Here is a 13,947-nt window from a genome sequence, read left to right on the forward strand (position 1 = left end):
GCTAGCACTAAGTCCCCCCCCATCCACCTTTATTCTTTTCTTTACAATAAGGCTTTCAAATAAGTCATGGCTGTACGGCAGTGAAGCATTGGTGTTGAGCACTGATGTCATGCTGTCGTTGATGATGATGATTATAATGGATACAAGTCGTTATTATTCTCTACAGGAACGGACGTCTTGCCTCCTTCTCAACATTGCTTGCATTGAGTTAATGCATAAAACTGGTGGTATATGGATTGTACTGTTGACTGCCTGCGCGAAACATTCGGATATATCACCAGTGATGATATCTAGAGAATTTCGGTCATTGTTCTTTTCGCTTTGGGCGTGGTTCCAGACACGGACCCCCCTTCGACTTTCACTTCCGCCAACTGATCTTGACCATTCATTCAACCATCTTAACGCACGCCAAAAGTGTTCACCATGTTTTTCCTGTGTTCCTATGGTATGACGGACTATCGCACTCCATCTCAGTAATGTGCACCCAGTCATCCCCGGATTCAAAACCACTGGCATTCGCGGACCCAGTGTTTCGTTTCTTGTCAAGATAGTTCTATCGGTTGAGATGAATAAGACAGTTCTTTTCGCCATTGGTGTTGACAAAGAATCAACAAGAATCGAAAGTTATCCCGTTCGTATTACTTGAGGATTTGGTGGTAAGAGAGCGGTGCATTCATCGACGACTCTGAGCTACACATATGCGAAAACGCAGACACACTTCCGCCTCTCGCGAATCCAATGTTGTATAACTGCGTGATGATACACTTTGTGACCCTGAGGTACACCTCAGGATAAACGGGAATTAAAAGTAGCCCCTAATTGCAGATTTTGAAGTCATCAGACCGTTCAGCGTGTGACTGTGCACTGACTCAATGGTCTGTGGCATGCATACTGAAAAATAACTAACTGAGCTAACAGCGCTACAATTAGTAAAGATGTATATTTCCAGTTCTCTCACCGAAAGCATTAACTCGGTTGGAAACTTCTTTTACTTCAGGCAATGAGTGACATTGTGACGCAAAAATAGCCGAATAGAACTCAAGGTGTCCTTTGAAAACTAAGGTGTTATCCCTTCAACGTCTGTCACGATTCTCCCTGTACTGTAAGCTTAAATGACAATTATTTAACTAAATGAACCGCTGAATGGGAACTGGGCACTCAGCTGTCTGATACGGACTTAAGACTAGACATTAAACATCAACGATTGCCTTCGCTTGAACTCAGGTGTTACTTACACGAGACGTGAACCAAATCCTGAAGAACACGCAGAACAACATGGATGTTGATAAATTATTCTATGAGGAAAACGCACAGTGGTGAATTTGTTGTTTAAATCAAGCACGGAATCATTGTGCGACCAAGAACTAAACACATTAATCAAGGACAAAATAAGTGATAGATCTCGTAGGATGAAAAAGTAAAAAATACTCCTAGGTGGCATTGAGCTAGAGCTTATCATAGTTATTCAACGATTTGTGTCGCCGCACCATCAGCGAAACATCTACTCCTGAATGCCATACGATCATAATTCGCTTGAGACTTCATTACAAGAAGTAGGATGAGAGGAAAAAAGAAAGGAACATGGGGCCTGAAAATGGGCCTATACAACCAAGACACTTATTCGGACAACCTGTGCAATGTCGCCACTGACACTGCACAAACGCAGCGTGGGTCAAGTGAACCTCACCCTTGGAGGTGATCCTTGCAGACAAAATTCCTCAATCAGTTTCCCCCGTTCCACCAAGTCAGAGTTTAACCACGTCCCTTTTTGAACCACTCTGAATTAGACGGGCATAGTTAGAAGGTAAGCATGTGCAGTAGTGCGGTGCAAATTGGTTATGTTATCTTCTGTGAGACACAAGCTCTGAAAGTCAGTCAACATTCGAGCTATTCAGGGATTTTCGACCCATGCTTTTGTTTTAAATGCCCCTTCGTTTTCCCTAGAACAACCCATACTAGTTTTAATTGGAGAGCAATAATGTTCTGAAATGGTAATTCAATTTGTCCTTTGTGCTGAACTGCTCAGAAGTGCCCAATCGTTCTCATGTGCACAATGAACCGGGTAATTATACTGAGTCGATATCATGCTATGTAACTTTTTCTCACCAAAGTTGTTGTATCTATCGGTGCCACAAATGAGTTTGGACACGAAAAAAAAAACAGAGTAACTCATTGACGCTACCCGAACGAATGACCTCAAAACCGTCCCACAGGGCACTCTTTTAACCTGTGGTTTTTCGATAGGTAGTTCCATAACGCCCATATTTTTTTCACTTTAATCCCGAGACGTTTCATATCCAATTCCTATGAGATGTAAATAACGCTTTGTCGAATATAACCAAATGTACAGCTCCAGCCTAATTTGATTCGTCTCTTTCGCTGGTTGTTAAAAAGCAAAGTGAACCTCAACACTGAAGAGGGTAACTTGGTAATTTATAATCGCGTACTTCCTTAGTTCATTGACTATAATGTATAGGTCTAGACTCTCGCTTTTCGATCAATGTTCAGACTTACAGTGCGCCATCGAGGCTGGGTCCCTTGGAGACCACACTTGACCGCATTTCGTTCCTTTTGTTCCGCTTGTCATTCCTTGACCAGCTTGCGAACGTCGTTTGTTTGTTGGCCGCCTTGCTCCGGAGGCATCTAGCTCCAAGGCAGTGGGAAGTAATTTACGTCCGCTTCTATGTTCCCAATACGGATGTGCATAATGACCGGCTGCTCGCAGCAATCGACCAGCTATCGGGCAACTTACTGGTCCAATTAAAAGCAGTGTGGGTGGACAGGAGGAAATGCGTGAAGTGATACTGGTCATATTGTGAGGAAATTTCTCCACCTTGTTTGGCTAAAGGAAAGGAAGAAAGAACACCGAGTAAGCATATGTGGATAGCACTCTGAATTTGTGCGTAAGTTTGAATCACTCAGACCAGGTACAGTTAAGGAAATCACACTCATGTCAAGCCAAGGAAGCGAACACTAGATCTGGAAGGTGTCTCCCACTCTTGGTTTTTCGATGGTTCCGTAGTGAACCAACAGTGGTTCTCTTTGTGTGGGACAATGGCCATTCATCAAAAGGCCACCACAACTGAATAAATTCTCTACACCGATGGTGGAAACATTGATTAGCGGATGAATGGTGCTATATCCTTCCTAAGTGTTAGTTAGCCATATTGTTGATCATGCGAACAATCATCTAAACAATTAAGTGGTCAAACCATTAACCGGAAGGTCGCAGATCCGTGACTCTCTCGAGTTTTGCGAGATGTTCACTGCTAATGATTCGAAATAAGAATGAAAGAGCTGCACAGTCTTCCTCGGTTTTCTGCATGGATTGGCCGTATTTACGGGGCGAAGTCTCCATTAAATTCCCACTTCTTCGCACATTACCAGGAATTATGAAACCTCATTAAGTTATTTGACTTACAACGCAAAAACTGTGGCAGCGGGAAACGTGTGCAGTACTAATGGTTTCCAACACACAGTTTTGGGTAGCTTGGAGAAGAACAAACATGGCAAGTCCAGAATAGATCAGTAGGTCTCAAGGCGACGAATAACTAAAGTACAACATAGTTTTTTGCTCTAGGAAATACGACAACCACCCATATAACTCCGGATTTAAGCATTCACTTGCCGGACACTCATTTAATTCACCATCAGGCAGAAGACAATGATATCTGGATTAATGTCTTGAGCTACTCCAAAAACAAATATTAAGAAGGTTTACTTAAGACAGTCAGGGGCGCCAGCACACTCCACTTAATTATCAAACCAGAGGGTTGGACTTAATGGTACAAGAGAAGCTCCCTCCTTTTCCCTCACAAACCGCATTCTTTTCAGTGCAATTTCTCCCAAGGTCTTTTCACTCACTGTTTTGAACGCCCTTTGCGCATGACTCCAGAGTTTCAACAAGAGGTCCCTTTGAAATTCGTTGAGCTTCAAACAGGACGTTTTACCAAGTGAAGCATTCTCGGTATGAGCTCGGAACCCAATTTGACAACAACCAGCACCTGATACTGACGCGTAATAGTGGGGATACTTAATCAGAAAATTTTGTGCTGCGCACTCTATACTTCACTGGGACCGCTAAGAAATCACAAAGTAAGATCTCGAGGGTCGTCCTAGATTTCTCATAATCTTCGTGGACAAAGGCTATTGAGAAGTTGGTTAGTTGGATTCAATGTATACTTGAGTGGTGTCAGTTTTGTTCTATTTCCGTTTTGTCTTAGTTGATTCTTATCCTCATGAGAGAAAAAATCAGCATATGTTTCTGTTGTAACCGGGCTTTTCAAAAATTCATCTAACCCAACATGACCGAAATCGGTGCAACGTTTACTTTGGGCAGAATGAGTCTTTCACAAATGTTCCATCATCAATCAAGTTGACACCGTTAAAATTCAATGAAACTGAGCGATGCTACTCGATCGGTGACGAAATTTCTGCAACAAAAAGAGTAGGCATTGTAAGAAAGTGCTCAACAACTACTGAGCGATCGAATTTTTGCATATTATTTTCAAACTCACTTGACAATTCCCAGGGACGCGGTGACGATTTCTGATTAGCAATAACAGCAGTAGCCACTTTAGGAGGAAATAGGAACCGGCAGGGCATACGTGTTCTTTAATAGATGTTGATTTTACTATTTCCCCAATAAACTTACCCAGAAACAGATACGAAAGTGTGAAACTGGTTCCGAATTCAAACTCACGGGCATCTGGAAACCAGAAGGGAGTAATGAATCGTTATGGAACGATGTACAGGGGTAAGGAGGGAGGGTGGGTAATGAATTCGCCACCTGGTTTATCAAGCCATACCCTCGTGCATGAACTATTTCTATAGAGATTCATTTGTGCTGTCCAGAGAGTTCTCGCTTCGTGTGGAAGCTCACAAATGGTGAATCATCCTTCTGAGTAAACGCACCACAGTAAACTGATCGGGTTAGTAACTGACAAACAACAAACAACAAACATTAAGGCTCCGATCATTCTATCTGGATATTGCGTAGGAGTAACGACGTCCCGTATCTGGGAAACTATGCCACTGTGAAGATTTGCCTTGCTATAAGCGTCAGGTGTGTAAAGTGTGATGGTAATGTTTTTCAAGTAAACAAAATCCAACCAGTCAGACAACTACATCTATAGGTTCGGAAGAGCATTCACCGATGAGAAAATTTTCGGTCTTGATGGCTGAGGCGGCCCAACGCCCCACCAGTACCACCTCGGTTTAAGTTACCAGAATTTAGAGTACAGTTTAGAGGTGCAAACTTTAGAGACTGGGAAATGAATCCGACAATAGTAGATAGAAAACGAGCGAAGCGTTCATCCGCCAATAGCAGTAAAATCGCGACTATTGCAAACAGCCCTCAAGTCACCGAACCCCGGCTTTACACGGTCAGCAATTACCTGGAGAAGTGATTGCACCGCAGTTACAAGTAAAGTTTCATCGAAAACTTATCGCGCTTAGTAGCGAGAACCCTGAATCAACATATCATCTGGTTCATATAGTTGAACGATTGAACGTAGTGGTCTTAGATAGACGGGATACATAGGGTTAGCGAATACACACTCATTTGCAAACTAATTTGGTTTTCCGAGAGACTCACCTGGAACCCCACTGAACCTCTCGTTTGTGATGTTTCCAGGATACATAGGGGTTAAATGCCTCCGTACCAAAACCATTCAATAGACCAACGCAAAATAGCTGACGATATGTCCTAACACAACGCGCCACTTTACTACTATTCTATATTCTCAGCACAGTGCAGAGTTCTCCACTGTTTTTGCCTTTTCCCGAGGAAACTAATATCCGCTTGGTCTTCGAAAGATATCAGAGATTCGTTGAAATAAATGGAACAACTGATAATAGAACAAACAAATTTGTATTGATTCCATCGCGGAACAACAGTCCGTTATGGGCTTTTATCAACCTTTGAAGTGTGTCGTGTAACAGTTAGTGCTTCAGTAGGTATATCTTGTAAAGTGAACTACTTTTAATTTCTGGTTATACTTGTTTCCTTTGGAGCGTAAACAAGCGAAGGGTATACGCAAGTAACTCAGGAGGTAACTAGAAAAGAGAGCCAGGGGCTTTCAGCAACTTTAGCAAGCTCCAATTCCAACTTTTGAACTACTGTGACCTGCCTTTTGCATCACTTCTTCGTTTCGATTCGGTATCACGTCATTTTAGCCCGAAAATAAAGTTGAAACGTTTTTTCCACAATAAACACCTTTTTATACATGTATAGGTGTGGAAGGTTTCAGGATTAGGTCTCCCGTATTTTAACTTGAGTTCTTGAGCGCGTACTGCTGCACCAGCCTCAATTCAGCACGAATATAAGGATGAAGCGAACATGAATGGAGACTTACATGACGGAATCCTATCAACCGCCAAGGTTACAGCATATTTCCATGGATCCAGTAGACATGGTTGTGGATTCTCAATGTTTCGAACCTGACCAACAGAGGTAATTTGCTTTATTGGGGTTGACTTACGTTGAACCTCCAGCAAAGTTGGTTGCTAACCAGATGGAGTTCCGGAACGCCGATAACACAGCAGTGCATGCCTAAATACAGGCGTTCCACGAGTTTGCCTTTGGGGCGGAAATAGTGAGAATCAATTCGTTGCTACACTCAGCATCTGAGAAGTGACTTGTTGGGATAAAGTGTAGTTAAAATACCCGTGGTCACAAAAAGTAATAAGTGAATTAATAAGGTAAGTGCAAAACGGACTACTTTTTTTAAACAATGCGGAAATACTTTCTAAACCATTTAATCTCCTTTACACACAAACTCTGATCTGTTCCAAAGTGCGACGAAAACATATTCAAATCAGCGTTTATTTCCGTGGGAAATCTTGTGAATGCAGAATTAATTGTTTTCATGCTTTATATGTTGTTCCAAACTCTGGCCATCAGCTTCGGATTCTGTAATCTTCTCGCAAGCTGGAGTACAGTTAAGTGGTTAGTCTCACCGATAATGGTAACTAGGAGGGTGGTAAGCAGTCCTATAATGGTAGACAATGGTTCTACTGGATTTTTCAGATGAGAACTCCATCAATTCTGCATACTTCTTTCGGGATTCTCTGATTTATAGTTGTTGGAAGGCTTGCCTGCCAGGTGATTGCAGGCCAAATCTTAAGTCATCGGTGATCAGAGAATAGGCCGTTTTAAAGGAACGCATTGTAGCCTATCGTTCAAAGTCCGGTCATGGGGGCTAGGCTATTGTATTCACCAAACCTGGATGACTGTCCGCTCTAGTAAAAGATTTTCTGTGCATCACAAGCGGGCATCCTCCAGCATGGACCAAAGTAATTTATTCCCAGTGTGAGTCATCATCTTTAGGAGTTTCACCAGTACTTAATGAGAAATTTGAGAGCATCAGATAAAATGAACTGGCGCAGTGTTCGTCTCTCTGTAAGAACGCAGAGCAAGGAAAGTGATCAATGTCGCCGACAGACTGCATTAATCTTCAGTGCTGGAATTCAGTTTAGTGAGGCCATACTTGGTTGCAGACCCTCAACTTTGGCCAGATTCCCCTGCTCAACATATCGGTTTACTTATTACAGATGACGTATGCTGGGCCTTTAGTAAACTTGGTCATAGACCACTTGTAGTTCGAAAACAGCGGACACAGCAGTGCATAACCAACTGCAAGACTCCCGCAAGTCTATCTATGGAAAAGGGGAGAGAATGTGTTCAATGTATGTGTAGGCGCCGCAAGAAAACGCATTCAAATTATTTCGGTATCCCTCTTCGGAGAAACCGTAACTTATTAAAGTGTTGGGTGTCACTGACTAGCTATTCTCATCTTTCCGTTGCTATTAGAACTCTTTTTAGTCGCTGATGAGTTCGTAAGTTGAAGTTGCAAAGCTGCCGTAGAAAGCCCGATCATGATCGAATAGCGTGAATTAAACAACACACTGTTTCCACTTTCACCTTCACCCTAATGCCCTAAAAATGATAATGCTGCCGGCTCAGATATGCTCTCTGACTGTCGGACTGGATGATTCAAATTGGTAACCGGTTGTCCTGTAGATGATGTGGTAAGAGGGCAAATAACTCTCATAATATCTTTTTGGTCAAGAGCACGAAAGTTCAGCGCTTAGAGTAAAGACGCTGAGCAGCACTTCGGCAGAGGTTATTTTCGATAAAATTTTCAGCTGTAACACCCTTTCGGTGCCTAACTGCCATGCCACCAGAAGGAAGTATGAGGGCTGGGATACTGCCAGGTTACCCAAGCCTGGACGGTTCAAATTTGTAATTTGTTGTAATGATTTTGTGCCTTCATATTTATATCTGAGATACACCGAAAAGAGTTCTTCGCTCAGATTACCCTATTACACCATATTTTGGAGGTGTTCACTTGAGATAGGAAGTGCTGAAGCCTTCAAAACTATCTATCTATCTATCTATCTATCTATCTATCTATCTATCTATCTATCTATCTATCTATCTATCTATCTATCTATCTATCTATCTATCTATCTATCTATCTATCTATCTATCTATCTATCTATCTATCTATCTATCTATCTATCTATCTATCTATCTATCTATCTATCTATCTATCTATCTATCTATCTATCTATCTATCTATCTATCTATCTATCTATCTATCTATCTATCTATCTATCTATCTATCTATCTATCTATCTATCTATCTATCTATCTATCTATCTATCTATCTATCTATCTATCTATCTATCTATCTATCTATCTATCTTCTATCCTATCTATCTATCTATCTATCTATCTATCTATCTATCTATCTATCTATCTATCTATCTATCTATCTATCTATCTATCTATTATCTATCTATCTATCTATCTATCCTCGCATGGTTGATTTTCCACCACCAAACATTTTCGTCGTCAATTTTTTGGTATTATTTTGAAAAAAGAGTGAAACTTAAATGTCGTTATGTTGGTGGAAAACAGGTTCAAACCTACCAGATGCCACACAAATGACTGATTGTCGAATCGTCCATGGGCTTTCACTGAATACCGTCGAAGTGCTTTTCGACGCTCTGGTTGGCGCAAGAAGCAGAAATTCAACCATATCTAAACAGATATAAAGCATTCCTTTTCAAGTGCACTGTCGAGTTTGATTTTGTGCACGTTAAGCTCGATGAGCCTCGATGGACTCAAATGGTATCAGTAGGCCAGTGAGGCTGCACTTTTACATAACACGGTGGATGAAACTAGTACCTCAACCATTATTACTACTGAGCCTAAAATTCCCAGGGCATCTTGTAGTTGGTCAGGATGTAGACATATCCTGTAACAGAGCCCGATACTATCAAAAGACCGACTAATTCGCGGATACCAGCATATATACGCCAGCATATATATACCAGCATATATACCAGAATTAGCCAGTAAAAATAAATAACACTGAGCATTACATTGATCCAAAAAAAGAATCACGTAACAAAAGTGTGATTGCCCCTTCCGGTTCTTGTCGGAAACTGATCCTTCCTAAGAATTGCAGTTTCGAACATTCTGGTCTCCTGTGGTGCAGCAGCTACCTCCTTCACAAGAATGGAACAGGTTGTTTTATTCAGAAGCAGAAGGTCTCTATTCGAGGGAGCTCGTTTTGGGAGAGCAGTAATCTATGTATTCAAAGAGACAAATCTGATTGAAAAGCACCGAAAGCTCAGGTAAAGAAATCACACGTATTTGTTTAGGTTGTCATGATCTGATTTACCAACGCCAGATCATACACACTGCCCTCCTTGGAGAGACCAGCAGACCCTTTGTCATAACAGTTTTTACTAGTGATATTTACTGTCGTGTTTTTTGTCTAGTAACATTTCGGACGAATCAAAAAATCTCGTCCTATGCTTAGTGAATCCCCCCCCCCCCGCGAAGATGCTCGGTTCCACTGTCGTAATTGTTTTCAACTGATGAGAATCGTTACCTGTGAAAGTTTTTACTACGTTCTCAGCAAGAAAGGCACACGTTCCTTCACTTAAGTAACAAGTTGTGGGGCCATGAGCATAAACGGTCACACTAGAAGCGCACAATAGAAACAGGCTTTTATGCAATTTGTAAAGATGACATCACAAAATGCTGGGACAAAAAACTTCAGCCATTGGTGGATGGGCACTCTGTCAACCCGTTTTAAATAATAATTTCTGGACAAAGTAACAGTGATGGAATCCGGGAGTAGCTTAGATTATTGTTGAAAAACAACTTACTGGTAAAGTATCTGCAATAAGTCGAAGTTTTTGAGGTTGGAAAAACTGTCCGATATACGAAATAACACCTGATGAGTTTTTTCAATGGCTCCGCATTTTAGTCCGTGTATTTTATGAGCCACTGAGCGACGTTGCATCGGTAGTGTTATGTAATCAAGTTATGAAAATGAATTCTTTTTCGTTCTCATTTGATGATGATGACTGATTGATGAACATTCACTTCAAAAAACATTCTGCGAAGACACTCGCTAACAAAAGACCCCGTCTTCCACTAAGTGGAAAAACTTATTGATTACAAGAGGGGACAGTCATATCGAATATCAGTTATCTCCTCAACCTCGTGTTTATGACGCAATACTGACCGTAACTACCGTTAAGAATAACCAAAGTGTTCTTATTACTGGAGTTTTGGCTCACGAACTCGTCTGTTTATCCAAACGGCCAAAGTGGTTCAATGGGAGGGGCCAACACTTATTGGCAACTCGGTACGCCACTTTTGTTAGGCAGCATGATCCGGATACAAAGTGTTTGTCTTCCTAAGAAAATACTTGTGTTCTTGGTCTGAATTATATCATGACAAACATGAAGATCATCAGTCTTCAGAAGATCACTGGATTGTACAAATGTCTACGAAAATCTTTAGTTGACCGTGGGAAGCTTCATCACTGACGCCTTAATTGCTTCTTTACCATGTCGCATTAGTGCAATGCAACATTTTCTAGTGTACCATTCGCGGATATGGATACACCGGTTCACACATTGAAGTCTCCGTGTCCTCATTTTCCTCCAATTTCTTTTACAGAAACGGCTTCTCCAAACAAATTACTTCTAAATAATTTCACAACGTTGGTGTTTGGCTCCAACTCTGCTCTCCGTAAAGGTGTTTAACAGCGCACCGCAGACCTGTATATTTTTCCTGACACATTGTTATTGGGACTCTCGTCCACCGTCCATTGTGTTTTTCTCAGGTAACTTTCATGGACTGAAGACGGCTTGCATCAATGACTTCCTAGTAGAACTTCGAAACCTGTGGCCAACAATCCTGGAATTGTAAGAAACTTAATTTTTTGCTTGTTGTAAAATACTGACTTTATTTACTTTATAACTGCCGACTGGAGTTTAAGCTAAATTTCCAACCCTTCATCTGTACCTGGATGTTCACTGGCTGAAACTGTTGACTGCTTATAAGCCAGTACGTGGTGAATTCCGGTTCAGTAGCCGCTTCGAGAATACTGAGGGGCAACGGCAAAAAATTATTCCAACAAGCATCGTATACTGAGGTTGAACTATATCTTTTAATTAGTTTATTGTGTTTCTCGTTGATTTTAAAATATTGCAGTTTTCCAGCCTCTCTAGTGAGCTGCCAAAATAAATAGGCCTGCTTAGACACGACGTAACAAAGACCGTGATGCTGCTCAATTTTGACAACCACGTGAATCGGACCTATGGTATCAACAAAGGACTAACTGAAGATCGGAGTCAGCACTAAATTGTGTGATTTAGGTATCTACTTTGCCAGCATTATGAAAAGTTAGAAGTACTGTAAGATAATGACCATGGACTGGGAGTGAGATGACCACATTGTTTGTTCTTTTGAACGCGTGAGCGAAGTTCGCTGAACCGGGGTGCACAGTCGTTAATAAGATTTTCGTACCAGAAGGCAGCACTCGTCCCTATATACTAGATGTATCATTCTGCTAAATCCCCTGGAGTCTTTGACAGTAAATTCTGGCTTACTGCAAAGTCATCGAAGCTCATTTCTGGATGCAGTGAAATTCAAAAATGGCCAGCACCAGCTAAGTTGTTTGCTCAAGATTTCCTCCCAGTTTCTTTTGGTTGTTGAGTACCTTTTTTTACACCCGATTTTACTTCTAGAAGGCCATCAAACTTCAGCGTTTGACTGACCTTGCTGAAACATACCATACTTATGTCCTATCCAAAATGACTGATGTCCCGCTGATGATAATCTGGTGATGAACAGCTTTCATCTAGATATTCTTGCCTTATAAATCTCCTCGGCCCCATGTATTATGCCTGTGCTATCATTTATTCTTATTGGCATATGCGGTTATAACTGCTTAAACATTGTGCAAAGTCTTTATACATGTGAAGCTTTGGTTAGTTATGTCAAGTAAAAGCCCAATGCCCTTAACGGAATGGACACCTGAGAGTTGTTTGACACAATTTTAAGGACGTTTTTATGGCAATTCGGGAGCACGTATTAGCTTGTTTGCATCACAAAAATGGTCTTCGATCCAAACTTGCCTGAATTACAGCGTTTTCTGACTTCTTCTGCAAGTTCTGATTGACAGTAGGCACATCTGACATGGAGGGGAATGTCAAATATGTCTGGGTAGTAAAACATACCTTTTGGCTTTGGCATTAGTGTTGTCGGGAAAAATCCGGAATTCGCTCGAACCCGGGCAACACACATCTTGGCAAGAATACACAAGTTTTTGGCTGACAGGAAACATGTCGGACATGGCGAAGATAGTCCCTGTAAAAACCGTCAGTTTTCCGGGCGTAAACTGAATACACTTGGAAAAGTCACTCCAGCTGAGACGTTTTTGCGACGAATTGTTCCACCTACTCAGTCAACGTGGGCATATCCGTAATGGCGATGTTAACACCAATGCAGTTAATATCGTCATCTTCGTTTACAATATTTTCTGCCACACCAAGAGCAAAAATAATCTGAAAAAAATAGAATTTAGACCAAGTGTTTTCCTTTACTACGGATAGTTAGACCCCTGATAGTAACTACAGCAATTTACTATCTCCGGAGTGCTCAGTCACACTAGCGCTTCCGCTTTTAATGAAACTCGTCAAGTGGGTGAGCATGAATGGGACAGGTAATTATTGGGATAGCAGTTGCGGCCGGCCAGTCTCAGACTACACCTGTCGGCCTATTTACACAGTTAGTGCATTTGTTTTTAGGTGGGACCGTCTGTCTGACCAGCAGCTGACGACCAATTCAGACTATTAGCTGATTACTGGTGAACATAAAGTAAAGCGAGGGTAAAAATAAGATGTTTTCAGAATACCCCACGGGATGATCCGATTTCTTGTTAGTTGATATGAAGACAACATTTAGGATAAATAGACCAGTAAATGTTTGATAGTATGACGTTTAAGAGATTCAACAACTATATCCTGAAAGTCAAACGACTAGTTTGAAATTCTAACCATTAGCACTTCTTGTGCGAACAATACCCCATTGTTTATTTCCTAGCTTATGTGAAGATATTTCAATTGACAATAAAACGTGGTTTTATAAAGACACGAAAATAAACCAACTGGTTGGATGTAAATAAAGAAAACTTCAGCCGAATGTTCCCGAAGCGGCCTCCTCAAATCACACATACCTACACCTCCAAATTTCCAAACTGAAACTCGCTGCGTTGTACTGGCTCCGTAACGAGCGCGGAACATTTTTATTTGTATCTGGTTCGTAATTTTTAGTCGCTCCATACACTGCTGTATTCCATTAATTTTGCTCTCTTCTCTTACCTAGCCTTTAAATTGCCCTGGGTATCGCTGAGTTAACAAACTTTCAAATATTATTAGGGTTTATCAACTGTAGCTCTTGAATTTCGATTAGACTTACATCACATCGCTTAATCCTTCTACTTCCGGGAACATCTATATATTCACGCCAAGAATATGTTCTATTTAAAAAAGCTTGGTGGTTAAAGCCAGATTTGCTAACCAAAAGGTCCGTGGTTTGAACTCAAAACTCTCAACTTAACTTTCCCTGTC

The 13,947-nt window shown here is 41.2% G+C and overlaps 2 protein-coding genes across 2 annotated transcripts in view; both read right to left on the minus strand.

Moving 5' to 3' along the window:
* The window catches only part of T265_12622 (hypothetical protein), a gene marked incomplete at both ends in the record, with an annotated part of 12,426 nt that extends 12,315 nt beyond the window's left edge, over positions 1 to 111 (minus strand). Inside the window, one exon of the mRNA XM_009164631.1 lies at positions 9 to 111. Coding sequence (XP_009162895.1) covers positions 9 to 111 — 103 coding nt within the window. The remainder of the gene's footprint in view (positions 1 to 8) is intronic.
* A 2,386-nt stretch (positions 112 to 2,497) lies between these two features.
* T265_00728 (hypothetical protein) lies at positions 2,498 to 12,622 on the minus strand (the record flags this gene model as incomplete). Its single annotated transcript, XM_009164577.1, has 4 exons — positions 2,498 to 2,842; positions 4,518 to 4,708; positions 8,939 to 9,049; positions 12,556 to 12,622. 4 exons carry the CDS (start codon positions 12,620 to 12,622, stop codon positions 2,498 to 2,500), a joined length of 714 nt encoding a protein of 237 aa, XP_009162841.1.
* Between the last annotated feature and the right edge of the window lie 1,325 nt (positions 12,623 to 13,947).

Source organism: Opisthorchis viverrini, assembly GCF_000715545.1.
Source record: "Opisthorchis viverrini unplaced genomic scaffold opera_v5_7, whole genome shotgun sequence".
In the NCBI taxonomy this organism is placed as follows: Eukaryota; Metazoa; Platyhelminthes; class Trematoda; order Opisthorchiida; family Opisthorchiidae; genus Opisthorchis; species Opisthorchis viverrini.